General features: G+C 44.7%; 1 protein-coding gene across 10 annotated transcripts in view; it reads left to right on the top strand.

Moving 5' to 3' along the window:
* Itsn1 (intersectin 1) overlaps positions 1 to 26,890 on the top strand; it is a 193,227-nt gene that overhangs the window by 59,798 nt on the left and 106,539 nt on the right. For 9 of the 10 annotated variants that reach the window (XR_008218920.1, XR_008218921.1, XM_052741204.1 and 6 more), the window contains exons 5-9: positions 8,077 to 8,237; positions 16,931 to 17,110; positions 18,889 to 18,985; positions 22,174 to 22,274; positions 26,808 to 26,871. Coding sequence is in view for 8 of the 10 variants with exons in the window: in XM_052741204.1 (XP_052597164.1) it covers positions 8,077 to 8,237; positions 16,931 to 17,110; positions 18,889 to 18,985; positions 22,174 to 22,274; positions 26,808 to 26,871 (603 nt within the window). In the remaining 2 variants the exon portion in view is untranslated. The remainder of the gene's footprint in view (positions 1 to 8,076; positions 8,238 to 16,930; positions 17,111 to 18,888; positions 18,986 to 22,173; positions 22,275 to 26,807; positions 26,872 to 26,890) is intronic. The other variant, XM_052741199.1, reaches the window with a different exon arrangement.

Here is a 26,890-nt window from a genome sequence, read left to right on the forward strand (position 1 = left end):
TCTGGGAGAGAGGAAGCTCGTGTGCAGGAAGTCCATGGCAAGCAGGCCCAGGAGCTGTGTCCACGCAGTTGTGTGTCGGAATCGAGATGCACTTGCGTGGCACCTGTTTGGGTGGTTACAGGCTTCTTGTGGGCTGCAGCCTGGCGTGCAGTGCTGTTCCCTCCGTTCAGGCTGTCTCTAGACCCTGCTTTCCAGAGCTCCTCCACTGACGTGTGCTTCTCTGATGATCCAGCCAGCTTCTGAAGTTTCACTCATGAAGCATCTTAGCACCGGGCATGCCAGCACAGGGCTGTGGCCCTGACACTTGAAAGACCAGTGGATCCTGAGTTAGAGGCTAGTGGGAACTACGGCATGGAACCCCAGCTCAGGGGGACAAAAAAATACCAAAAACTTTCTTACCTTGGAGGCATGCTGCCCAAGTACTCGTTGAATTGTATCCCTGTGTACCCTCCCCCCACCTTCTTAAATTTTATTTTGGCCTGGTGGTGGTGCACACCTTTAATCCCAGCTTTTGGGAAGCAGAGGCAGGCAGATCTTTGTGAGTTTGAGGCCAGCCTGGTCTACAGAGTGAGTTCTAGGACAGCCAGGGCTACACAGAGAAACCCTGTCATGAAAATCAAAAAAAAAAAAGAAGGAGAAGGGGAAGAAGAAGAAAGAAAAAAAATGTATTTTGATTCGGAGTTCTGATTAGTTACCCACTGTAGCCTTGAACTTCAGTCTTCCTTCCTCCGCTTCCTAAGTAGAAGAGATTACTCTGTCCTTCCTCTCTGCCTCTTCCTCTTAACACCAGGGTGAGGTAGAAATAATTCTAAACAGTTGAATTGCCAAAACGATGTCTGCCAATTCTCCCCCTCCCTCCTGGGCGGGGTCTTCTAGGAGCTATGTCATCTTCGGCCATTGTTACAATCCGGCATTACACACTGTAACCTAACTCCTTCAGAGAATTTACCTTTCCTTATTCACAGTCTTCACTGGAAAGCCTACTGGGGAGACAAGCAGTCCCCAAGTCTGAACAGGTTATAGTTCAAGAGTCCAGGAACTAGTTAACTGTAATGCAGTTTCTACAAAACACCACAATGGCTTCTGAGATAGTTCATTAGCTCTGCAACCAAGAAAATCTGGGAGACAGGAGACAGGACAGTGAGCCCTACAGATGCAGACCTCTGGGAGACAGGAGACAGGACAGTGAGCCCCTACAGATGCAGACCTCTGGGAGACAGGAGACAGGACAGTGAGCCCCTACAGATGCAGACCTCTGGGAGACAGGACAGTGAGCCCCTACAGATGCAGACCTCTGGGAGACAGGAGACAGGACAGTGAGCCCCTACAGATGCAGACCTCTGGGAGACAGGACAGTGAGCCCCTACAGATGCAGACCTCTGGGAGACAGGAGACAGGACAGTGAGCCCCTACAGATGCAGACCTCTGGGAGACAGGACAGTGAGCCCCTACAGATGCAGACCTCTGGGAGACAGGACAGTGAGCCCCTACAGATGCAGACCTCTGGGAGATAGGACAGTGAGCCCCTACAGATGCAGACCTCTGGGAGACAGGAGACAGGACAGTGAGCCCCTACAGATGCAGACCTCTGGGAGACAGGACAGTGAGCCCCTACAGATGCAGACCTCTGGGAGACAGGACAGTGAGCCCCTACAGATGCAGACCTCTGGGAGACAGGACAGTGAGCCCCTACAGATGCAGACCTCTGGGAGACAGGACAGTGAGCCCCTACAGATGCAGACCTCTGGGAGACAGGAGACAGGACAGTGAGCCCCTACAGATGCAGACCTCTCTTCCTCCTCAGATCAATGCCACAGGGATCACATGTGGCAGAGTTCATCCAGGGAAACACGTGAATACGAGATTGGAAAGGCTGTTGTTATTCATGACAGTTGTTAAAACTGAGGTTTGAAGAGCTTAAGTACCACTGTGAATTACTAAGTAAATGGATATTGAGCTGGGGCTCAAAGGCAGCTTGCTCCTCCTAGCCCATCATCTTAGCAAGTCTCATTTCATGAAATTTCAAACTGCTTTTCAGAGATGCTGCATAAGCTCTGAGGTTCAGTTCCTAGCACCCACATTGAACTGTTCACAACTGCCTGTAATTCTAGCTCCAAGGGATCTGATACCTCTGGCCTCCAAGGATGCTAGTACTCATGTGCGCACTCACATGCACACATACAAATGAAAATAAAATACATCTGTTTTTAAAAAACCACACTGGGCATGATGCCTCGTACTTATATTCAAAGCATTTTGAAGGTAGAAAAACAGGAGCATCCAGAGTTTAAAGGCAGCCTGGGCTACATGCGATCAACCTTAAAAATGAACCCCTGCCCCTCTGGAAACAGATATTTAAACTCTCCATTACGTGGGTAGAGAGAAGGCTCAGTGGTTAAGAGCACTTGCCACTCTTCCAGAGGACCTGGGTTCAATTCCCAGCACCCACATGGTGGCTCACAGCTGTTTGTAACTGCAGTTCCAGGGGATCCAGTGCCCTCTTCTGACTTCTGAGGGCAGCAGCCATGCACACACACATATACATGCAAAGAAATACTCATACACAATATATATAATCAATCAATTAATTAAAGCTCTCCGTTGAGACTAAAGCCCAAAGCCATCACTGTGTGTCCAGTGTGATCCTGCTTTTGCTGTGTTTCACCTCCTCTTACCTCTTATCTTTGCTCACTCTCTTCCACAGCATCTCCTCCGGAAGCTGACCTCTGTGCTCCTCCCAGGGCAGGTCTCTCCTTGCCGTAGGACCACTGTGTTGGTCTTCTTCCTGCAGTTGTAGAACCCACATAACCGCAAAAAGATGCTCTTCGCAGTTGTCCAGAGTGGCTCCCTTGCCCATGGAACCCTCTTGCAGTCTCAGCTCCACTTCTTGGTGGGGGGGGGTCTTCATCCCAGGCCCTTGAGCATGCTGGACAGAGAGGGCTTTGCCACTGAAAGGCAAACCCAGCCCTTCCCTCTGGTCTTTGTGGTATCTAATCTGACTTGTTCTAAACAAGAAGACAGTGCTCATACCATAGCAGGTGCACCCAGAGTTAATTTTTTTAATGAATGAGTAACCAAACTGTTTCATTTTCCTTATTGCTTGGCCTTATTTTTGGTTTAGTGGGCACCAAATGGCAGATGGATCGCCTGTGACATGTCTGTGCAGAGCAGTGACCTCCTGAAGGTCTGCAGGTTTCATTAACAGCGTTCTGACAGCCGCAGTGTATGCAGAAAGCTTCCCAGTCTGCTCTTCATTCCATGTTCCTACTCACATCACTGTTTTTTTTATTGTTGTTTATTATTGTGGTAAAGAGCAGGTACAGAACATAGAATGCTTCTGTTGGTGTGTAGTTTATTCCTCTTCCTTATATTAAGGGTGAGCTATATAAACACACTTTTTTTTTTTTTTTTTTTTTTTTTTTTTTTTTTTTTTTTTTGCTTTTCTCACTTACTATATCCTGGAAAGCACTTACAGCTCCGTCTTCTCGTTTACATGGTATCAGGCGTGCTTGGTGCTTCTATCCGGTCGTCTCCCATGTTTCTGTATTAGGTTGTTTCCTGTGTATTGTGATTACTGGTAATGTAGTGATTACAGAAAGTTCTGTGATGAACAGCTCTTAGCCATGTGTTTTTATGTTGTTGAAAGTGTACCTTCAGAGTTAATTCATAAGCATACAGTTGCTCATTCTAAGTAAATGATTATGTGGTTTCCTTGCCACTTGGAGTTGTAGTAATTTTCCCACCAAGAGTGTGTGAGAGTGGTGTATGATTTGTTTTATTTGTGTAAATCAAATAAGAAAAGTATACCATTGGTGTAATAGTTGCTTTTCGGTTCCTTTTCTGGATAAAAAACCATGACAAGGCAACTTCGAGAAGAAAGGGTGCATTTTGTGCTGACGATAAGAGCCCATCCGTCACCGTCCCACTGGGGAAGCCTGGCAGCCAGCACCAGGCATGGCATCAGCCACAGCTGAGGGCACATATCTAACCACAAGCAGGAAGCAGAGACCTCATCAAGGAGTCTTTGCAACCTCAAAGCCCATCCCCAGTGACACACTTCCTTCAGCAAGGCCACACCTCCTACGCCTCCCCACACAGGGCTGCCAGCTGGAGACCTAACATTCAAATGCCAGAGACTATGGGCAACCTTTATCTCTCAAACCACCACACTTGGCATCTAACATCTCTGCTCCTTCCTCACCCTGCCTCCTCTTGTTAGGCACCACTTCTGATACATGGCTAATCTCCAATTTATTCCAAAGCCGGTTTCCAGAGTCAGCGTGCCACAGGTGCCTGCTGGGTTTAGCACACACTCTTACTACTTAAGTTTTATAGATTTGGGGTCACCATTGTCCAGAAGTAACTGCAGTGGGCTATGAAAAGGATGACAGAGTCAGTGTTTGCTTTTTGCCAGAAGCCTTGGGCAGTGGATTGATAGCTCTGCTCTAGAAAAGCCGCTGGGTTCTGCTGTCGGGTAGCGGGAGGGGAAGGGTAGAGGGCTGAGCTTTGTAGAGTAACAATATTGCCAGAACTGCCTTTGAGTTCTCTGTCACTAGGGAGTTTTACTAGTTAAGTTTTATTAATTGAGGAAACAAATCTTTTTGTGAATTGTAGACTGATGTTAGAACTGTGCTGGGTACCTTGCTACTGGTTTCTTTCTCCTTGCCTAAGGAAGTGGAAAGGGGTTTAGTAGCACTAAATTATTCTAATCAAACTCTTACTAAAAAGTCTTCTGTCCCTTAACACATGAATCTCATGTTGAATATTTTCAGTTTCCACCAACAACGTTTTCCAGGAGAAGTAGTGTGGGATGGAGGGTGGACGTCTGCTTGGTTCTTTATTTAAACGTAAATAAAGTATGCACATTGCTGTGAATGGAACTTTTCTCCCCTGTAAAAGCATTTAAAATAGCTGAGCATGTTTAAAAATACTTTGCAGAAGAAGGAAAGACTGTCACCTTATTGGTATCTCTTAAATCTCAAAGCTTTTGCAAAATAGAACAACTCATTGGCCGCCAGGTCCTGTCCTGAATATAGATGCAAACCCAAGCAAGTAGACTTTCACAGTGTGTGAGTTTTACACTTGGACCTGCTTGAGTTTAAGCCAGAGGCATGGGAGAGAATCACACGATTCTGTCAACATTTTGTTTATTTCAACACATAAAGGAAGGCTCATCATCAGCTGGGCAGAAGTGGAATAAGACTTGAAAAACAAAACTAAACATAACACAGGAAGCTTTTCTTCCAGTGGCTATGGCTTAGCAGCAGAGCTCTCAGACGACACAGAAGAGGCAACAATAATACCAGTAACTAGTTAATGAAGTTAAAGACCCACCATGTGGCACTTTAGGGCCTGTAATCCTAGCACTTCGGGCTGAAGGAGCAAAAATTTATGGACTTTCTCTATGTAGTGAATTGCAGGCTACCCTGGGCTACTTGCAATCCTGTCTTAAAAGCAAATAAAGAAAGTTAGACTACTTAGCAGAAGTCACTACTAAGAATCGTTCTAACCAGTGAAGTACTGACTCCATTTCTCTTCACTCAGAACTAAGTGCAAATGCGTTTAGTAGTGTCTTACCAGGCGAGAAGACTGGTGATCAAGACTGTTAGAAATACTGGAAAAGAGAGGTCATGCTCTTTGTTTTTCTACTGACGTTATTGTGTTAGTTATATGCTTAGAAACTGAGTGAGGTAATTAAATGTAGCATAAATGACTTAAGAATTTGTGCATGTGTTTGAATCAGGGTCTTTTGATGTAGCAAAAGATGGTCTGGATCTCTTGTTCTCCTGCCTGTTTCCTGAGTGCTGGGATTACAGGCCAGTGGCAGTACACCTGACTTTAAAATACTCTGTGCTTAAAAAAAATAAACACCTAAAAAATAGAAATTAGGGAAATATGCTTCTTACAAGTCTGGTAAAAATGATAAAATTTCATAGAATATGTTTATCAATAAAGTTTCATGAGTTGCATGAAGAAAATGTGGTATAGGAAGAAAATACTGTTTTATTAAAGGAAATGGAAGAATTTGAAAGACGGAAGTATTATTTCCCTTGCTGAGCAAACTACTATGTATATCCAGTACAGAAGAAAACAAGCTTGTGTGTGTGTGTGTGTGTGTGTGTGTGTGTGTGTGTGTGTGTGTGTGTGTGTGTAGTACCTGAATAGGCCAGAAGAGGGCTTCAAATTCCCCCAAGAACTGTAAACAGATAATTGTTTGCAGCTCTGTAGGTGCTGGGAAGTGAACCTGAGTCACTGCAAGAGCAGCCAGCAATCTTAAGAGCTGAGCCATCTCTTTAGCAGCTGTGTTTTGTTTTTGTTCATAAGACAGGGTCTTTGACTGGGGTCTGGGGCTCCTCAGTGAGGCTAAGATCAGTGGTCAGCCTCCACTTCCCTGCAAGAGAATCCAAGTATGCACCACCATCCCTTACCTACTTTTTACACGCATGCATGCCTTTTACATGTGTTGGGCATCCAGGTCCTCATGCTTATGCTGCAAGCTCTTGACCAGCTTAGCCCTCTCCAGTCCCGAAAACAATGTCCTTAAAAAGGAAAAGCAGAGCATGCCGTTGAACTCCTGAGACGGGATCACGGCACATTGACCTGGTTGTTTCAGGAAAGCTGATCTGGAAACGTCTCACTCCATAAGAACACTGAGAGCATAACAGCTCAGTGCAGGGGAGGTGGGTGGGGGTGGGGGTGGTGTCTATGTTGATTAGAAGAAATGTGGTGTAATGATGGATAACACCTCCCCCCATGGAATTACAATTAAATTACAGGTTAAAGATTAAAATGTAGCAAAACAAATTAAAGGCTGAAAACTTAAAAGCTGATAATAAATATTTTGTGTACACAGTGTATAATTTCTATGCAGTGAAGATCCACACAAAATCAGTAGACTAAAATTTTAAAACTCACCTATCTGCAGCTAAATAGTTAATATGCTGTATATAGTGAATGGCAAGAAAAAGAAGTATGATCCACCAGAAATTTGGCAAAGGCGAGAGCAGCAGTTTGCAGAACAGGGAATCCGAGCAAGCAGGAAGCGTAAGAAAGTGAGAGCGGAGGAACACGTGGTTTGTGAGGGTCACGGCTGCGGGAGGACCCAGCTCCTGTGCCAGCCGCCACGGAGCTCCTTCCAGCTCGATGATCTTTACCTTCCAAATAACTGCCGACTTCTACAGCCTGTGTCTCTTCTAGAGAGCTTTAGCTTTATTGCAGGGCACGCTTTTGGTTGAGTGTTTTCATCTGTGGGTAAAAGAAGTGAAGTCTAACAAGTGTTTTTCACGTTGCCGTGAGTGTGCACAGCTGGGTTGGGCAGTGTAACTTCCGGTGCAGATCTGAACCTTTCACTGCCTTTTGCTGCCTTTTCCACGGGAGAAAGTGCTCTTGGAAAACTCATTACATACCACACTTGGGCTGTGGATGCTTGAGGATGGTTTGAAATAGCAAGCACACTCCTAAGCACGGCTTTAACAGTGAGTGTGCAGGGCAGGGTTCTCAAAGCAGTTAACTTGAAGAGCTCTCACGGTGTAGTAGTGTCCCAGAATAGGATAGCATGCCACGCCATTCATCTCCCATGGATGTAGAACAAACACCATGGAAGTGGAACTTAACTTGGCATCTCTAGAAATAACACTATTTCCAGATCCATTTTAATAACATTTAATTACAACATAATTCATGTAACAAATTTACTGTTTGAAATTACCCTATATAGTTCAGTGTTTGTAGAACACTGACTACGACTAGAATTGTCGTAGAATTGTGTGTCACCTCCACCCCTGTCTAACTTTAGAACATTCTTTATTCAAATGAAATCTCTTAAAAAGTAGCAAGTCTTCAAATTCAGGCTGAAAGACCCTCTGTGTCTCTGTAGGTAAAGAATAACTAGAGTGCAGAATACCGTATAGTCACCTAAAACAGCTGGCTCTTCTCCCCACCCCACCCCAAACCCCGGAGCTCTTTTGTTCTCTGTAGGGCGCAGGAGCCGGTTCTTTGGTCTGTGCCCAAGGAGTGGTGTTGAGAAAGAGCTGGTAGTCGCACTTGTCCTGAGCCCGCGCTGCGCTTTCTTGGCAGGGCCCTCGCTGACATGAACAACGACGGGAGGATGGACCAGGTGGAGTTCTCCATAGCCATGAAGCTCATCAAGCTGAAGCTCCAAGGCTATCAGCTGCCCTCTGCGCTTCCCCCCGTCATGAAGCAGCAGCCGGTTGCTATTTCCAGTGCACCAGCATTCGGTAAGTCCGAAAATGAGTCGCTGCCTATGTTTTGTTGTGTGTTTTAAAAATGGGTATTTTCCCCCTTCTCCCCTCAGAAATAGTAAAATTCTTGGGTGATTTTATCTTAAAAAAAAAAAAAAAAGACAGCCTTCAGAAAGATAGTGCTGTCCACTTTGACCCCAAGGGTAAAGACCATCACAATGGAGAGGTTCACTCTCTCTGGGTTTAAGGAACATGCCTGCATTCTGCTGCTGCGGCGCTGTCTCCTGGCTTTCCACATCCCTTTGGTTTTTCAGTCTTTGTTTCTTCTTGTCCATCAATAGTTCCTTTGGATTGTGATATCTGTCTTTTTTTCTATTCAATTTTTAAAATTTTTTATTTTATTTTTTGAGATCGCATTTCCCCCTTCCCTTTCCTTCCTCCAAACCCTCTCATACACCCTTCCTTGCTCTCTTTCAAATTCATTAATTGTTTTTTCATTAATTGTTGTTAAGTGTGTGTGTATATTCCTAAATATGTAAATACAACCTACTCAGTCTGTATAATGTTGCTTTATATGTATGTTTTCAGGGCTAACCACTGGATAACCAATTGCTATGCTCTTCCCTACCCACTCTCTGCATTTCTTAGTTGCATATAGTTCTTCATGTAGGGTTGAGGACCCCCGTCACCTTTCACTGTAGTATGCCTATTGTTATTGTCCTTGTTCAGCTCGTGTTTAGGCAGTCATGTTGAGGAGACTCCATGGGTGTATCTGCTGACATTTGCTGGAGACACTTTTATGGCAAACCCCCATCCTTTGACTCTTACAATCTTTGTGCTCTCTCCTGCAATGATCCCTGAACCTTAAGTGCTGGAGCTATATTGTAGATGGATCTGTTGGGCCTGGGCTCCACAGCTCTGCGTTTTGATTGGTTGTAGTTGTCTGTCATGGTCTCCCTCTGTTGCAGAGGGAAGTTTCCTTGATGATGGTGAAGACTGCACTTATCTGAGGGTAGAAGGACACGTATTTAAAATGTGGTTAGGAGTTATGCTGGTTTAGTAAAGTGGCAGTTGTAAGTCCTTCTCCAAGATCCATAACTTCCCCAGCCCTCGGCAGTTGGCTGCGTTTCCAGTACCAGGCGTGGTTTCTCTCTTGTTGAGTGGGTCTGAGATTCAATCAGAGAGCTGCCGGTTTCCGCCAATGTGTGCGCCACCGCTGCACCCTGTGTCCTGTGCCAGCGTTCATCGTTGTTGTGGTTGTGGTGTCAGAGCTGAGGAGGACTTGGTTGCTTCCCTCCTTTGGAAGCTTGCACAGTACCTTCTGGCACCTAAGGGTCAAAAACCTCCTGACACAGCACTAACAAACGTTCAGTCTGTAAGGGACATCACAAACCAAGTCACAGTACTCTGTATTGTCGTTCTAAGAGGAAGGTGTGAGCTCAGGGCGATCTTTAGTTTAGTAGGACAAGGGTCTATGAGAAGAAACACAAAGCTAGGCATGAACAAAGCCTGGGAGGGGCCCAAGTGAACGGTGTCAGACTAGCACATGGCAGACCCACTTGCCTTTGTGTCTGCAGTACACTCAGCCTGCAGTTAGCTAGCCTATGTACAAGTGGACTTTGCCTGAGTCCTTGAAGGTACTTGCAGCTGGTTTTGTTAAGGCATGCTTGGTTTTCTTTTGGACTCTTCCGAAAGAGACCACAATGTGGAGAAAGGATCCATTGAATAATGATGCTCCATTTTTTCTTTTTCCCCTAAATTGTATGCAGGTTTTTCTTTGTCACTTAGTTTCTTTTCTCTTTTTCCTGCTCTGTGATTTTCTGTTTTGTCAGCATTGCTGTTCTTTTTGAGGCATTTCTGGGCTCACTGCTTAGTGTCTTACATCTGTACAGCTCGCACTGCTACCAAGGGAACCCTTGCATTGCCAGCCTCAGCCTGGGTCTTCTCACCTGGTTGTCACCACATAAGCATTTTCACTAAACGGATTTCAGGAAAATAAATAAAGCCTGTGGGCATAAGAGAAGTTAAAAGTACAGGAGTCCATCAAGTTTACTCAAAGAGCCAGTCTTTACCGGAATCCAGTTCCACTCTCGGCTCAGATGGTAGTCCTCGCCAGCTCATCTTAGCCTTGTAGGCTTTGTTTTGGAGAGGAGGAAAACAGGCTTGTCATCGAGTCTTTGTAAGTGAGGCAGATGGGTTGGGAATGTAGCCCGGTGCTGTGGAGGGCAGTGTCGTAGGTGGAGAGCGTAGTGAGGGCACATGGAGTCAAGTGTTGGTGTGGTGCGGCATTGGGAGCTGGAGTAAAGGGGAGGCATTGCAGATGAGGACCCAGGAGCGTGAACAGGAGGGAAATGGTCACCAGGGCCAGGAAAGGGTCAAGGGGAGTGGAGTGAGCTACCGCTTGAGTAGTTGTTCCTGAGAGATAAGGAAAGTCGTGATTGAACTTGACTTGTGGGCATCTCAGTGACCTTTACCACGTGAGTTTGGAACCAGTGCCTGTATAGGGCCAGAGGAGGGCTTGACGGTCAGCTGAGATGTTCCAGCACTGTATAGAAAGGGAAGGAAGGCCCAGTGCTGCAGGAGAATTCCAAGAATTCAGAATAAGCATCATAGGAAGTGATGGCATCCAGGCTCAGCCTCCAATAAGTATATTTCACTAGAAAATCATTCCTTAGCCAAAAATCCCAGCACTTGGGAGGCAGAGGCAGGAGGATTGCTGTAAGGTCAAGGCCAGCCTGGCCTATATAGTGGGTTCTGGGCCCTTCAGAGATACACAGAGACCCTGTCTCAACAGACAGACAGAATGCAGTCACTTGATGAGAGGAGGGTAGCCTTTGCAGTTGGGTTGTATTGTTGGTTTGACATGCTGGGGACCAGGCCCTGGATCTGGCTGCCCTAGGCAGGTGTTCTGTCTCGGCTCTGCAGTGGGGTAAAGCAATAAAGGAGCTTGGAATGGTGGCACGGGCTTGTAATGCCAGCTTCTAGAGGCCAAGACCGGATTGCAAACTCAAGGCCAGCCTGGAAAAGCTCTGATAGAAGAGTTTAACATTAGAAGACTCAAACGATGCTTTTCTAGTTGGTGATTTCTTAACTGTTAACTAGTTTTGTGTAGTCTTTTTAGTAACAATTTTGACATACTATCTATTTTAAGGTCTTCTTTCTCAGCATGACTTTCAAGGTTACTTTCCTTTCTTTAAGATGAAGAATTTGTAGTTCTAGAGATGAAGTGTCTTGGAAGTTTGCCAGTGTCATGCTTTTGAAAGTCCTGAAGGACTTAGGCGGTTGTTTTAGCACAACCATCAGGTATCTGTACCTGAATCAGCGTGATGCGTGTCGATACATGAGACATTAAATTAATCCGCTGCAGTGAGATGTGTGGTAAAGTGTTGAAGGTGGGTGAGGCCTATAAACCAATCCTCTAGATGTCTGTGAACAGTAAACTTACCCAGGGTGGAAATTCTTTCCATGTGTTGTGCTTTCAATACCTATAAACATTGTTTATAAATATTGTTTTTCCAAATGAAGAGCTGCCCTTGGCATGTAGCTCAGTAATAAATCATATGGTTAGCATGCTCACGGCATTGAGTTCATCCCTCCCATGTAAGGGTTGCAAGTTTTTCTCATTGTATAGTAATGGATACCAGTTGAAAAATGCAAAAGGAATTAAGAACGTGAAAATTACTGTCCTATCACCTAGGGACAATAACTGTGTTGTATTTCTTGAGAAAGGATCTTAGTTGGTAGTCCAGGCTCATCTGGAACATACTATGTCACCAGGGCTGGCATCCAACTCCTGGTCCTGCTCCAGCTTCTTGAGGGCTGAGAGAGCCCCATTTAAAAAGTACAGAAGTCGTGTTGACTGTTAGAAAAAGGAGATAAAAGGGGGAGGGAGGGAGTTTAGTGACGAAAGCATGTATGTGAGAGCAGGAGTCTGGATCCCCAGAACCCACTTCAGAGCTGAACAGGTGTTATGGCAACTGTAATCCCAGCACACAGAGGGAGAGGCGGGACCTCCAGGGCAAGCCAACTGCCAGAGGGTGGGCCTGGCGAGCTGCTACTGCAGCAAGCAGCTTTGCCTCAGGAAAGTGGATCAGGATTCGCCTCTACACACTTGTAAGCACACACACACACTTTGCACACGGCACACACATGGAAAGCTGAAGAAAGGAATACAAGCAATATAGAAGCGTGTAAGTCTGTCACAGTGCGGAGCAGAAGGAAGAAAATCGGCTGTCTGATGTAGCTGAGAAAGAGAAGCAGTAAAGTAGTTGGTAGACATTCCTAAGGAACTGGATCCATCCAGTCAGAGCACACAGGGGGCTGCAGAAGGCCTGAAAGGTCTGGGCAGTCTGGTTTCCACAACCCCTACTCCAACTGACTCCTTGTGTGGGGTCCCGGGTTTAATCTCGGGCGCTGCAAACACCCGGAGCAGGTGACCCAAAACGCCAGCTCACCTAGACCCTTCGGGAGCAAGCCCGTCCCGAGGCTAGGCACATGGGGCAGAGTAAGAGACAAGGGAAGGAGGTGCTGAAGAAGTGGGGGGCGTGGGGCAGAGCCCGGAAAGTCCAGAAAACGGACTCAGTACAGATCGACAACAGAGAGGTTGGAAGCGGTCTTCCTACACTGAGTTATTATTAGAAAACCACGGTACAGCTGAGGTCCCTCCGCCCCTGCAGGCGGTGGTACCACCGGTTCAGACAAGCCGCAGGATGCTGTGGACATGACACAGGTCTTCAGACACCAACTAACCCAGGATTTAAACGTCCCAGTAGCGAGGTGGCAGGGCTCAGCAAAGCGTGGACAGCGAACCTTTATTCAACAAACAAAGACGAAGCTAGAAGCAACTTCAGAGAGACTCCTCTAAAGAGAAATGAAAACCTCTTTTAAAATTAGAAGAAAATGAAGCTAGAAGCAGCTTCAGAGATACTACTCTAAAGAGAAATAAAAACCTTTTTTAAAATTAGAAGAAAATGAAGCTGTAGATATAAAAAGGAACTGACAGATACTGAAATTTTAAAAAGTTGGGTAGGAATTCATGAAGAATCTCCCACCAGGGAACAAAGCAAACCGTAACAGGAATTCAGGGCCATTCTCCTGAAGTAGAAGAGCATGTCTGATAGTACTTAACCTGAAAAGACCAGCCCTGGGGTAAATTCCTCTTTAAATATCATGTGAGCGTGCAGAAAAGGACATCATGTGGTTCGTAAGGGAAGATAGATTAGTTTCAGACGTTGACAGCAGTGCATTGTTGCAAAAGAAAGTTGAGTGACATCGTCAGGATTCCCAGGGAAATATGAACCAGGGAGTTTGCTTGTTTGATTGTTTGGAGATAGGGTTTCTCCGTGTAGTTCAGGTGCCTGTCCTGGATCTTACGCTATAGCCCAGGCTGGCCTCGAACTCACAGAGATCTGCCTGGCTCTGCCTCCCGAGTGCTGGGATAAAAGGTGTGTGTCACCAATGCCTGGCTGAACTAGGAATTTTTAATGTCCTGAAAAAGTGATTTTCAAATGGAGCACAGACAAACTCTGGCCAGCTTGTCAGGTCTCAGGGGTATACCAGTCTTCACTGTGTTTTCACTTACCCATCCACTCTGTCTGTTCATCACCTACCTCCTTTCTCTGTCCTCTCCACTGAAAAGGTCTAAAAACAATGGTTGACCCCAGCAACTGTGGCATCCCCAGATTGTGGACATAGCATTTCTTGCTATCGGAAACCAGAATTTCTTGGGAAAAAGAAAATATCTGGTTCTAGACTTGAAGTATGACATATCCGTGATGAACTTAGAAGGTGTGTTCTTTGATAGTGGTCAGTTCGGAAGGTGCCACCCTAGAGAGACCACCTTGCCCAGAGGAGGACCCTTTGAGCTTCAGTAGTGAGCTGAGTAATTAATGATAGACACTTAGCTAATGTATTTCTAAAGCAGTGTTGCATGTGCTCAGGCTGGGCTCGAACCCCTGCTCCTCCTGCCTCTACTACCAAGTGCTAGGATTGTAGACATGGGCACCACTCTTGGCTATACTTTACAAGAGTGTTTACTTAGGAAAATCACGAAGCTGTTAAAGTGGAGACAAATATAAAAGAGCATTTGTTCTAGTCCCAATATGCTTTTATTGGTTAGAACATATTTATAAAGAGATACTTCTCTCAGTAACTGTTCGGTTACTTTTAGGTGCGATATATATTGAAGAGGCAGGAAAAATGGCTGATTTGTTACTCCTTTTTATTTTTGGTACCTTTATTTTTTTCCTTTTTAAATTTTTTGGTAAATTTTATTATTTCTTTAAGAACTTGCAAATAAAAACATCACACAAAAATTAATGAGACCCAAAGTCTATTCAGTACATTTGTTGCCATTAAATCTACTTCCATTACTGTTTTTTGTTGTTTTAAACACAGTCTTCTGTAGCCCAGGCTAGCCTCAAACTCTCTATGTATCTAAGGGTGACCTTGAATTTACAACTCTGTTCTGGATCAGAGGTTACAGTTCTCTAGAGTTCTTGGATTGCAAGCATGTGCCTCCACACATGGTTTGTGAGATACTGGGGTCGAACCCCTGATTCCTGTGTACCACAAAAAACGCTCTACTAACCAAGCTGCATCTCCGACCCTTATGCTTTTCTTACTGATTCTCGTCCTGATGAATCGTCTCCAGGCTGCGCGTACTGTAGCTAGAGTTTTCCTGCCTGGCCCACAGTCAGGACAAATCTCTGTCACCCGCCAGTCCCACAGCATCTCAGACCCAACCAAGTAAACACAGAGACTTATATTGGTTACAAACTGTATGGCTGTGGCAGGCTTCTTGCTAACTGTTCTTACAGCTTAAATTAATCCATTTCTATTAATCTATACCTTGCCACATGGCTCGTGGCTTACCGGCATCTTCACATGCTGTTTGTCATGGTGGCGGCTGGCAGTGTCTCCCTCACTCAGCCTTCCACTTCCCAGCTTTATTCTCCTCCTTGTCCCGCCTATACTTCCTGCCTGGCCACTGACCAATCAGTGATTTATTCATTGACCAATCAGCAACACATTTGACATACAGACCATCCCACAGCACTTCCCCTTTTCTTTTCTTAAAAAGGAAGGTTTTAACCTTTACACATCTCCAAAGTCAGTTTGGTATATTTGGGAATTTGGGCGTAGTTTCTCTTACTACTTTCTGCTGGAGGGGGGCGCTGTATCTTCTGGGAAAACAAAGAAAATTTTAGGATCATGGAGTAGTCCGTGAGGCTGTATCGTCTGAGCCAGTTGCCTTGAAACCATTCTGGATGTTGGATCATCTGGGCCTTGGTGTCACCTTTCAGGGGGTCTTGGCTGGTCAAACCTGATGTATCTTAATCTGGAACAAATCCATAGCCTCTGGCTTTCTGTGGGAACAAAAGCAGAATCTCCTTTCCAAAGCAACATATCCTTATATCCAAATTTTGAAGTCAAGGTACTTTTAAAATATACATTTTGGCATAACTCAACAACTTTTATAATCAAATGTTTTTTTGTAGTTAAAAATCCCAAAGACAACACAATCTAGATTCTCTGTGTAATATTTATCTTTACGTGGCTTATTTTTTATATTAATTTTACTGTCTCTTTAAAGACTTTATTTTTTAAAACTATGTATTTGTTTTTATAACTGTATATATCACCTTTTTTGTCTCTTTCAAGCCTACGTATATTTTACACACATTGTAAATTATTACATCTGAATCTGTCTTATTGTGAGTCTATTGCTTTAAGCTGCAGCAGCTGTGGCTGCTGGCTCCGCCCACCTTAGCTTCCCAACATGGCGTGGTACTTTTCCACCAGCTCTGGGAGCTATCGTGGGTCTATGCTTTTATCCAAGCAGCATGTAGCCCAGAAACCTCTTTTTTTTGTTTTGTACTAGCAAAGGCTAAATCCACCATGTAGCTTAATGTGCCACTTGCAGAGGCCTCATTCCCGCCAAACTGCAGGTCGAGCGCGCACGCTAGGAACCCACAAGTAGCTCAAACCTGCAGCGGCCGCTCATTTGAGAGAGACAATTAGGAACTGTTTTTAGCTCCGTTTTAGAATCTTTTCTCAGGTTTTAGGTGGAAACTCTTGCCCCACGTTGGGCACCATCTGTAGCTAGAGTTTTCCTGCCTAGCCCACAGTCAGGACAAATCTCTCTCACCTGCCAGTCCCACAGCATCTCAGACCCAACCAAGTAAACACAGAGACTTATATTGGTTACAAACTGTATGGCTGTGGCAGGCTTCTTGCTAACTGTTCTTACAGCTTAAATTAATCCATTTCTATTAATCTACACCTTGCCACATGGCTCGTGGCTTACCGGCATCTTCACATGCTGTTTCTCATCATGGCGGCTGGCAGTGTCTCTCTCAGCATACAGTCCTTTCCTTGTTCCCGAAAAGAATAGTGTGGGTGATAGAGGAAACTGTAAAGACTAACCATGGGCCACGTGAGAAAGAGAACTCAAGGGCCTTGTGATTCTTGACATAAACCTTTGTCTTCTCTGACTGTTTAACCTGAGGGTGTGTGTGTAAACTTAAAGAATTTTCTTCGTGCAGTGCTGAGTGTGGAAGCCATAGCTGTGTGTGTCAGCCTAGCAAGCACTTCCCAGCGAGCCGTACTCTCAGCCCTGTGACTGTTTTATGTGGGGACAGACTGCATCTGGGACAGCAGGACTGGGTTCAGTGTTGCTGAACGTTACCGTGTGACTGGCTGAGTTTGGCTGGGCTGTTTTCTTGTAGGTATAGGAGGAATTGCTAGCATGCCACCACTTACTGCTGTTGCTCCAGTGCCCATGGGCTCCATCCCCGTCGTTGGAATGTCTCCACCCTTAGTATCCTCTGTTCCTCCAGCAGCAGTGCCTCCCCTGGCCAACGGGACGCCTCCCGTCATCCAGCCTCTGCCTGCGTTTGCTCATCCTGGTAGGTGCCCACGGCAGACCGTTGCCACCACTTACAGTTTGCTGTTCTTTCTTGTAGATATCGTGTTACTTTCTAGTTAGAGCTAAAGGATACTACTTCCTTACAGAGAAAGAGAGCGTAGGCCATGCTCCTATTGGATCCTCATTTTCTCCCAGCATATGACATGGCGCACGCTAAGAGTAGCAGGAGGGAAAGGGAATGTCACTGCAGAACTCGGGCACCTCTGTAGACAAAGGAACTCAACAGTGAAAGCCAAGAGCATAATTTCCTTTCAATAAGAGCAGCAGAGACTGAGCAATATCTGAACATTTTGTATTTTCAAGTATCGGTTACTTCTATTCTTCAACTTCTGTGAATGGCTAATACAGAAGCCTATCCTCTGAATAGAATTCCGTGGTGAGGAAAAGTGAGCACTGTGGATCTTTGAACAAGGAGAACGAACCAGACTGAATGGGGGAAGAAAGTCAATTAAATGGCCAGATATATTAAGCTTACAATATTAAGCGCTTGTTTAATTGAAGGAAAGGATGTAGTTATTTTTGTTCTTGGTTTAATTTCATTTTGAGACTTTATTTAAAGTCTTTTCCTATAATTAAAAGACAGCATCTTCTGTAGATATAGATAGCCTGGTCTAACAATCATAAAAATTTATAGCAATTTGGGAATCTTTTAAAAAAGCTGCTTGGGTCTATCTGAGGAAATTTAGCAGTGTAGCCGTCACGTAAACTTTAGCATCATATCTGTGTCACTGTTACTGTTCCTGAGGTGACCTGCACTTAGGGCAGTATATTCCAGTGAGAGAAGGAACGCACTGGGCCTCCGTTAGTTTAGTCCTGTGCAGTCCTTCGTGTGAGTGAGCGACTGCGTCTGTGCTAGCTGCTGACGGAGCTCATGCAGCTGTGTGTGGAAGAGGGAATCCACATGCTCTGGCCAGTGTTACAAGACACTAGACAGGGTGAGGGGTGGAGGGTATGGGTAGGGTCTCATCAGGTCAAATGAGAGTCACACAAATCTGTCCCTCCCTAGCATCACAATTATCTGGCCAACACTGGCCAGCCTGTGGCTTCTTGGCTGCTACATCTGGAACTAATAATTTAGTAGTAAAAAAAAAATGCCTTTTTTTGGTTTCGTTTTTTTTTTTAAAAATATTTATTTATTTATTATGTATACAGCATGTATGACTGTGGGCCAGAAGAGGGCATCAGATCTCATTACAGATGGTTGTGAGCCACCATGTGGTTGCTGGGAATTGAACTCAGGACCTCTGGAAGAGCAGTCAGTGCTCTTAACCTCTGAGCCATCTCTCCAGCCCTTGGTTTCGTTTTTTTGAGATAAGCTTTCTCTGTGTAGCGTTGGCTATCCCAGATCTCACTGTGTAGACCAGACTGGCCTCGAACTCAGAGATCCACCTGCCTCTGCCTCCTGAGTGCTGGGATTAAAGGTATGTGCCACCACCTCCGGGCAGAAAATGCCATCTTACATATATTTAAGCCGTTACTTCATTGACTTGGGACAGTACCTACAAAATGGGACACTAAATGTTCACTAGAGAGCAAAGTTCTGTGGATGCCAGCATTATGGCTCAGTCAGGGCTTCTCAGCAGGACAAGTAAATCTAGGCAGGAGACGGAGTAAAGGGCTCGTAGCTGGGACTCCACACTGAAGAAAAGGAGGGTTGTCACTGCTTTAGATTTTATGACTCGGTGTTTACATGTTTTAAATAAGAAAAATTTCTAATTTTTATAGACTTAAAATTACTCATAATATTTTATGTTACAGCAGCCACATTGCCAAAGAGTTCTTCCTTCAGCAGATCTGGTCCAGGGTCACAATTAAACACTAAATTACAGAAGGCACAATCATTTGATGTAGCCAGGTAAGACTGCTTGTTTTCTTTTGTTTTTTTTGTTTGTTTGTTTGTTTTTGTTTGGTTTGGTTTGGTTTGGTTTGGTTTTTCGAGACAGGGTTTCTCTGTGTAGCCTGTCCTGGATAGATCTCACTCTTAGACCAGGCTGGCCTTGAACTCACAGAGATCTGCCTGGCTCTGCCTCCTGAGTGCTGGGACTAAAGGCGTGCGCCACTGCCGCCCAGTTAAGACTGCTTGTTTTTAATGGAAAAGTTAGTAAGGCATTATTTAATTCCCTTTAAATGGATTTTGTTAATCTTAATTTTTTTTTAAGATTTAGTTCATGGGTTTAGTGTTTTGCCTGTATGTATGTACATGTATGTATGTATGTATGTATGTATGTATGTATGTATGTATGTATGTATGTGCACCACATGCCTGGTGCCCACGGAGGTCAGCGGAGAGTGTTGGATCCTCTGGAACTGAAGTTCCATAGGGTTGTGAACTATCAATGGGTGCTAGTAATCAAATCTGCATCCTCTACAGGAGCAGCAAGTGCTTTAAACCACTGAGTGGTCTCTGCATAGCTCCTCCTTTATTTTTACCTTGTTTAATTTTGTGGAATGCTAATGCCTTTTAAAATTCTGCATAATGCTATTAGAATTTATCACTTACTTACTGTGACAAACCAAGGACATGCCATTTCCCCAATCTTTTTAAGCAAGCGTACAGTAGCACAGGTTGGATGTGCTGCTGCTCAGTGGGAGGGCGCTTGCCCAGCACATTCGAGGAACAGCGTTCACCACCAGCACCAGGAAAGAAATAGAATTGGATGGACTAGAACAGACTCTGGGGAGCTCGAAAAGCCAATTAATGATCTCCTATTAATCCTTTAAAAGGTTATTAATTTTTTATGAGATTTGAACCAAAGTTGGACTGGCTTTTAATACTGTCATAATCTCATAATGTCTGACTTAGTAGTCGAACAGTAGTGAACACCAATTTTAATAAAACATTTTTCAGACTAGTGTTCACAATAATTGTATGTGTGGCTCAGTTTTGAGAGAAGCTCTATAGTCTCCTTGCTTCTATGTGGCCAACCATAGTTCCCTATTATCTCTGTTTCTTTCACCCCCTTTTTTCTATGTGGCCAACCATAGTTCCCTGTTACCCTGTATATGTTTCTTTTACACTCCCCCCTTTTTTTCCTAGGGCTGAGATTTAAGCTCATCTTCATATTAAATTTCCTCCCTATCTCGGGCTGAAGTCTGTGGCTTTAACTTTTCTTACATGTCGTTAAATTCTGCCTTAAAATTGCTTTATTACAGTCACGTGACTTATTGATGGTTAGCAAATATTAGAGCTTTTAGATAGTTGGGTTTTCCATGTGGGTCGTGATCTTTCCAGAAATGTGAAGCTGTACCTTTTCTGTGGTAGAGCTGCCTTTTAGGTGACATGCTTCATAAGTTTTCAGTCTGCGTAAACTCTCAGGATGTGGTAGGCGGCTTGATAAGTCTAATCTGGGCGGGCGTCTGTGTGCAGCACTTTATCTTTGCAGTGCAGGAGCAAGGTAGTTGTTCCCTTTAATAAATAGGCAGGAGCTGGAATCAGCAAAATATTAGACAAAATGAGAGAAGTGCTGCAGAGGTGCTCACAGCAGAATCCATTGTGGTGAGTGTTTTCATTACGAAACTTAGGAACTAAAGAAGGTGAGTTTGTTACTTTCCAGCTGTTGAAAGCTGACGCTTAAGAACTTGGTGTAGTATGTGTAAGTACATGGACACCACACATGGTAATAAATATTAACTAAAACTTCAGTGTGTGGTTAAAATCTTGATTTGGTATGTGTGACCTGAATCCCTGTAAGTGTGGAAGGAGATTCATGTGGAGGCTGACTTGTCATCCGCCCTCTCTGTCTCCATTGGGTTTCGGTTGTTTAACTTAGACATTGGACCTTTCAAGCCATGTGTGTCGGTGTGATACTTGTGTGGGCTGTGTCGCCTGCAGAAGGAAGGAATTGCCCAGGCTCACTCTTCGCAGGGTTTCCTCAGGTCAGTGTTGTAGCACATTGGCCAGGAGACATCAGTGTTGGATTACAGTCAAGAAAGTGGAGCTTTGTCCATGACCGCTCCACTGATTAGCCAGGACCCTGGACATATCCTGTTTCCTCTCTGGGAGGTTTTCCATTGGCCAGAATTGAAACCTCCCAGTGGGATAAGAAGTGGGCCTAGGGACTGTAAGATGGCTCAGTGGGTAAGAAGTGGGCCTAGGGACTGTAAGATGGCTCAGTGGGTAAGAAGTGGGCCTAGGGACTGTAAGATGGCTCAGTGGGTAAGAAGAGTGCTTGCCTCCAATACTGAGGACCTGGGTTCAGTTCCCAGGACCCCCAGGCGGACAGAGAAAACCACCTCCTGCAGGTTGTCCTCTGGCCTCTACACACGTGCCATGGCATGTGCACATTCTCTCTTTCTCTCTTTCACACACACACACACACACACACACACACACACAGAGGTATATACACCTCAAACAGATAAAGAAATGTAAAATCAAAAAAGAAATGCGTCTATATTTTGTTGTAGAAAGGTAAGTATTTTAAAGGGTACTTTTTAAAAGGCAATTGCCAGCATGGCTTTTTAACTAAAGGGGAAATTCCTGTATCCTTAGGAAAACCTGGGCAGTATATAATGCCTCGGTTCCTGGTATTTTTTTCATATTACTGGAACATTTAGATTGTTAAATTATATGTAGAAATTGGTTTTGTTAGTTCTTTAAGGATTTCTCTGTGTGTGTGTGTGTGTGTGTGTGTGTGTGTGTGTGTGTGTGTGTGTGTGTTTGTATGCCGTATGTGTGCAGATGCCTGCAGAAGCCAGAAGGGGGTGTTGGAGCCCTGAGCTGGGTCACAGGCAGTGTGAGCTGCATGACATGGGTGCTGGGAACTAAACCCGAGTCCTCCGGAAGCACGCACTCTCAACTGCTGAGTCGTCTCTCCAGCCCCTAATTCCCCTCTTTTGAAGGATGTTTGTAACTTAAGGAATGTAGAAGCACTGCAGGTGTGGCTGAGTGGGACCTTGGCCTGCTGCAGGGGTCCTGGGATTGACACCAGTGCCCCCAGGAGGAAAAAGGAACCGCTGCCAACCTGAGGTGTTAGACAAGTTCTCGAGCCTCAGCCAGCCATATCTCACCCTGTGTCCCCTCTCCCTCCTCTGTCCCCGCAGTGCCCCTCCAGCAGCAGAGTGGGCCGTGCCTCAGTCATCAAGACTGAAATACAGACAGTTGTTCAACAGCCACGACAAAACCATGAGTGGACACCTAACAGGTATTTACAGACGAAAATTCAGTGAACTACAGTCCTCGCTTTAACTGTGGGTGGTTTCTAGACACTGAGTCAAAAGTGCTTTCCAAATGTCTCCTCTCTTTCCTATTCCACTATCTGTGTTACCTTGTGTTCTCAACTACTGATAACGCCATCCATGCTTACCCTGTTCTCCTCCGCCTCTGGTCTTCACCCTCTCCCGCCTGTTGGTAAAATGGACCATAGACCAGGAACCCGCTTGCACGTTGAAAGCCACTCATTAGAGAAGTGGGACATGAGTGAAGAGAAAAGTGCTGCGAGCAGAGCATCCTGGGCTTCTGAAGAGCGCCTTTGTCGTTGACGTTGCCTGTTCCATGGGTCAGGCTGAGGCCGGATGCAGGGCAAAGGTGTGGGATGAAGGGACTCTGCTCTGTCGTGATTGGCTGGTGCTCATCCCTTTTGGATCTCATTTCTTCATGTGTGAAAAGTTCAGAATTAATTTATAGGATCTCAGTGGGTTTTCTAAAGTGTATTGATTCTGTTATCCAGGTCAGAAGTATAGATAGAGAAGCATTTCAGATGCCATCCCAAGCCTTTATTGTGAGGTTTTATTACAACTACCCATTGGAATGTTATAGAGAAAGCACAATCTTTAGAAGGCATATAGAGACCTCTTGTGAACTGTTAAGTCCTCCAACAAGTGGGAAAAGGAAGGAGCATGATTTGACTGGGCAAATCATTACACACAGAACTCAAACAACTTGCAAGCATTTGAGTGATTTTATTAAGACAGGACCATGGTAGGCTTTCGCATGAGGACAATCAGGAAGATGTTGTTTAGCTTTTGGTATGAGTGGGAAATTGCAGTCCTTACCATACACCGCTAAGCTTTACACAGTGGCAGAGCAGTAGTGAAGTGAAGGGTGCAGCTCATTGACAGACTGCTTGCCTAGCCTGTGCCAGTTCTTAGTTTGATCTGTAACAACATTTGAAAGTTCTGGTTCTTCATATGTTGTTTTACTATTGCTTGTGATTATACCTTTACTTCCAGATGAGAAATTAGTCTTTGTTTAAAAAAAAATGACTGGAGGAAGCCTTAGGTCTGTTCTGCTCTTGAACCCTGTCTGCATAATAGATCTCCACAGTCACCTCGGATAAACACATGCATCTACGGGGCAAAAAGTCAGCGCTTGTCAATTCTCTACACACCACACTTTTCCAAAATTTCACCAATAGGGAGCAGCTCGCAGGATTTTTCGGAGGCATTAAAAAATCCCAGCACTCAGGAGTCAGAGGAAGGAGGATCTCTGTCTACAAAGTGAGTTCTAGGACAGCCAGGGCTACACAGAGAAACCCTGTCTTGAAAAACCAAAAAGAAAACAACAACAACCACAAAAAAGCTCAAAACCCACCCTAGCCCGTGCAGACACCGAAGAAATGCTCCATAGTGTCACTTTGAGTGGGTGTGTCTGACACTGCACTCCAGACACACTCAGTATTGCTTTAGAACATTGTTGGTATTTGTTGTGAATTGTGAATTGGTTTAGAAATTCTTTCATGTTGGGGTGTGTTTTTATGAATGATAAATGGAGCACCTACATCTTGAAGAAATGACTTAGATACTTGAATTTAGAACCTTTCAGTATCTGGGGCAAAAAGTAAGATTTGAAGTATTCTAGTTTGTTCCAGCAAGCATTTAAGGTGTAAATTTTATCTTCAAGCCAGACTGTTGTGTAATCATTAAAAAATAAATGAAAATTAATATAGTATGTTTTAAGTGGCAACAAATGATGTTCCCTGTATGTATTTATGGGGAATCTATAGGGGTTTCCTAGGCAGCATTAGACGGTGGAAGTGGAGCTGATGAGGAGCTTGATGAACTGGGAAAGTCAACCTCTTTGGTTGTTACTGTTTTCTTCTTTCGAGACAGAGTTTCTCTGTGTATAGTCCTGGCTGTCCTGGAACTTGCTCTATAGACCAGGCTGGCCTCGAGAAAGTCAGCCTCTTGAGAACTGTGGAAATAGTTCTGAGCACTCGGAATCCCCAAAGCAGCTGCTCTTCCAGGAGAAAGAAAAAAGGGCGTCCAGAGAGCCAAGCCCAGAGGCCCCAGGAAAACAGTCCTTTTATACTCTGCTCTTGGTTCTTTTTTTTTTTAATTTTTTGTGAGTTCTAGTTTTAAAAGAACTAAGAAGCGTTTTTTTTTCCCCCCCTAAACACATAATTATAGCTTATCTAGTTCAGTAGTTCTCAACCTTGCAGTTGCGATGGCCTTGTTTTAGAAATACCAGTTAAAATACAAAAGTGGCAGGTAATGTGCTCTTCTGTGACGTGGAGGAGAAGCTAGACTCTGCTTGTGTTATAGGGTATTTGCACACTGTGAAGATGTGTCACTGTGAGTGGTCTAATAAAGAGCTGAATGGCCAATGGCTAGGCAGGAAGAGGTTAGGCAGGACTTCCAGGAACAGAGAGGACTCTGGGAAGAAGAAAGGCAGAGATGCCAGGATATACGGAGAGGAACTAGGAGGTGTAAGATGGAAGAGAGGTCATGCCACTTGGCAGAACGTCCATTAGTATAAATGGGTTCATTTAAGTTACCAGAGCTAGTTAGGAACAAGCCTAAGCTATAGGGCGAGCTTTCATAATTAATAATAAGTCTCTGTGTCGTTATTTGGGAGCTGGCTAGTAGGACAGAGAAAGACTTGTGACATGCTTTTACCAGCGTTTTCATTCCCTGTGTTCACATGTATTGTCGCTTTTAGCCTCCCAAGAGTTGTACATTTCCTACAGCCTAACTGACCCAGGGCACAGCCTGCAGCAGATGCCAGTGTTAGTGTGTGTCCTCTCCTCTGTTCTGAATGTGATCCCCAGGTAGCATTCTGCTGCAGTTTCACAGCAAACATTTAAGGTGTAAATTTTATCTTTGTGACTGTTGTGCAGTCAGTAAAAATGTCATCAAACTTTGGTTTCCTAAATCTGGTTTCAGATTCTAAAGCGTGTCATGAAGTTCTGGCTACATAAAGAGTGTGTTGGGATGCTAGTTAGTCCATCTTCAGAGTGGCCCTTACTTACCCTGTGAATTTCCTGGTGATCTAGTTGAAGCAGCTGGCTAGACACACGCCCCTTTCTTGTCACATAATTTGATATATATGTTATCCTATGCTTTTAAAAAGGAGAGAGGACCTGCACTTCTTTGTCTAGAGTTGAGGCCTTGGGGGCAGAGGCAGACAGATCTCTGTGAGTTTGAGCCCAACCTGGTCTATTTAATGAGTTCCATGACAGCCAAGGGCAGATCTCTGTGAGTTCAAGGCCAGCCTGGTCTACAGAGCGAGTTCCAGGATGGCCAGGGCTACACAGAGAGACCCTTTCTTGAACCCCTCTCCCCAAATAAATAAAATGAATTCTAAGAAAATGTATGCTTTGATTGTGTTTAAGTGTATGAATTAATGTATACTTTTTTGCTAATATGTTATATGTAAATAAAAGTTAAAATATTGCCAGTAACGGACATGGTAATTGTCACCTGCTGGGTACTTTGCATGGGTGCTGAGCCCAATGTTAGGGTCCTTCCAGTGGGTCCTGGATGTGCTCACGGGCCCCTGGAAATGAGCAAGCCCCTGAGTGAGGAGCTGCCTCCGCTCAGCAAAGGATGTACCTAGCCAGCAGCCTGCAGCCTCTTGCCTGTTGGTACTTCTCCCTTCCTTTGGGGAAGTCATGGTGCTGGATCTCATGGTCTCTGCTCTTGGCTGTGCACGAACACACCTGTTTCTGTGTTTCCCAGTAAGGAGACGTCTGGAAACTCAATAATGGAGATGTGAGGTGTCCGCACGGGTAAGGAGTCTTCCTGGAGTCACTGCTATGGCTTCCCATTTCCTGGTCCATGTGTAGTCCTGGGACTGCGCCTTGAGACAGAGCGGGAACTATGACGTATTTGCCTCCCCCGACACTGCTCAGAATCTGCACTTACAGTTTTCAATCTCATAGCTTAAGTTTTTTGTGCCAGAAATGAAGATATTTATCATTATCTTAACAACAGAAAACTGATTTTGAAAGCAAAGTTGCAATTCTAGTAACTGTTGTGCAATCTTCAGTCACTCACATCCTTAACATATGTGTAGTGGGTGTATGTGGTGATGGCATTAGACGGGCTCTGTTAGGGCCCCTCTTCCTGCAGAGTGGCTGACTCTTCCCTTAAGTTGTGTGATGACCATCGTGGTGAAATCAGCGGGTGGTAGCTGTGGCTGAAGATGTTTAATTTGTAGCTATTCTGTCTCCATTTGTAAGTAAAACCCCAGTACAAAAAGAGGGGTAGTCTGGCCGAGAGGGCAGGCTGTGTTTGAAGCCCTGGTCTTTCTGTGCTCACTCCTCACTGGTCATTGTGGGTTTCCTGTTTCTTCCCTTTTGTTGAACTTTGTTCCTTTCACAGAGCTCTGGATAATAGCACATACTGAGTGCAGTGTTGTGATTGCACGAGATTGCACATCCTGTGTGCAGCATCTAGACTCTATGTGCAGGGGATGTTTGATTCATCGTTATATCTTTTCTCTGATTTCTGGTTAGGTCCCCAAGCAAGAACTATTCTTATGCAATCAAGTTTACCCCAAGCTCAACTGGCTTCAATATGGTAAGGAAGTACAAGTTCC

This window comes from Peromyscus californicus, unplaced genomic scaffold, assembly GCF_007827085.1.
Source record: "Peromyscus californicus insignis strain IS unplaced genomic scaffold, ASM782708v3 Scaffold_16__1_contigs__length_79575227, whole genome shotgun sequence".
Taxonomy (NCBI): domain Eukaryota; kingdom Metazoa; phylum Chordata; class Mammalia; order Rodentia; family Cricetidae; genus Peromyscus; species Peromyscus californicus.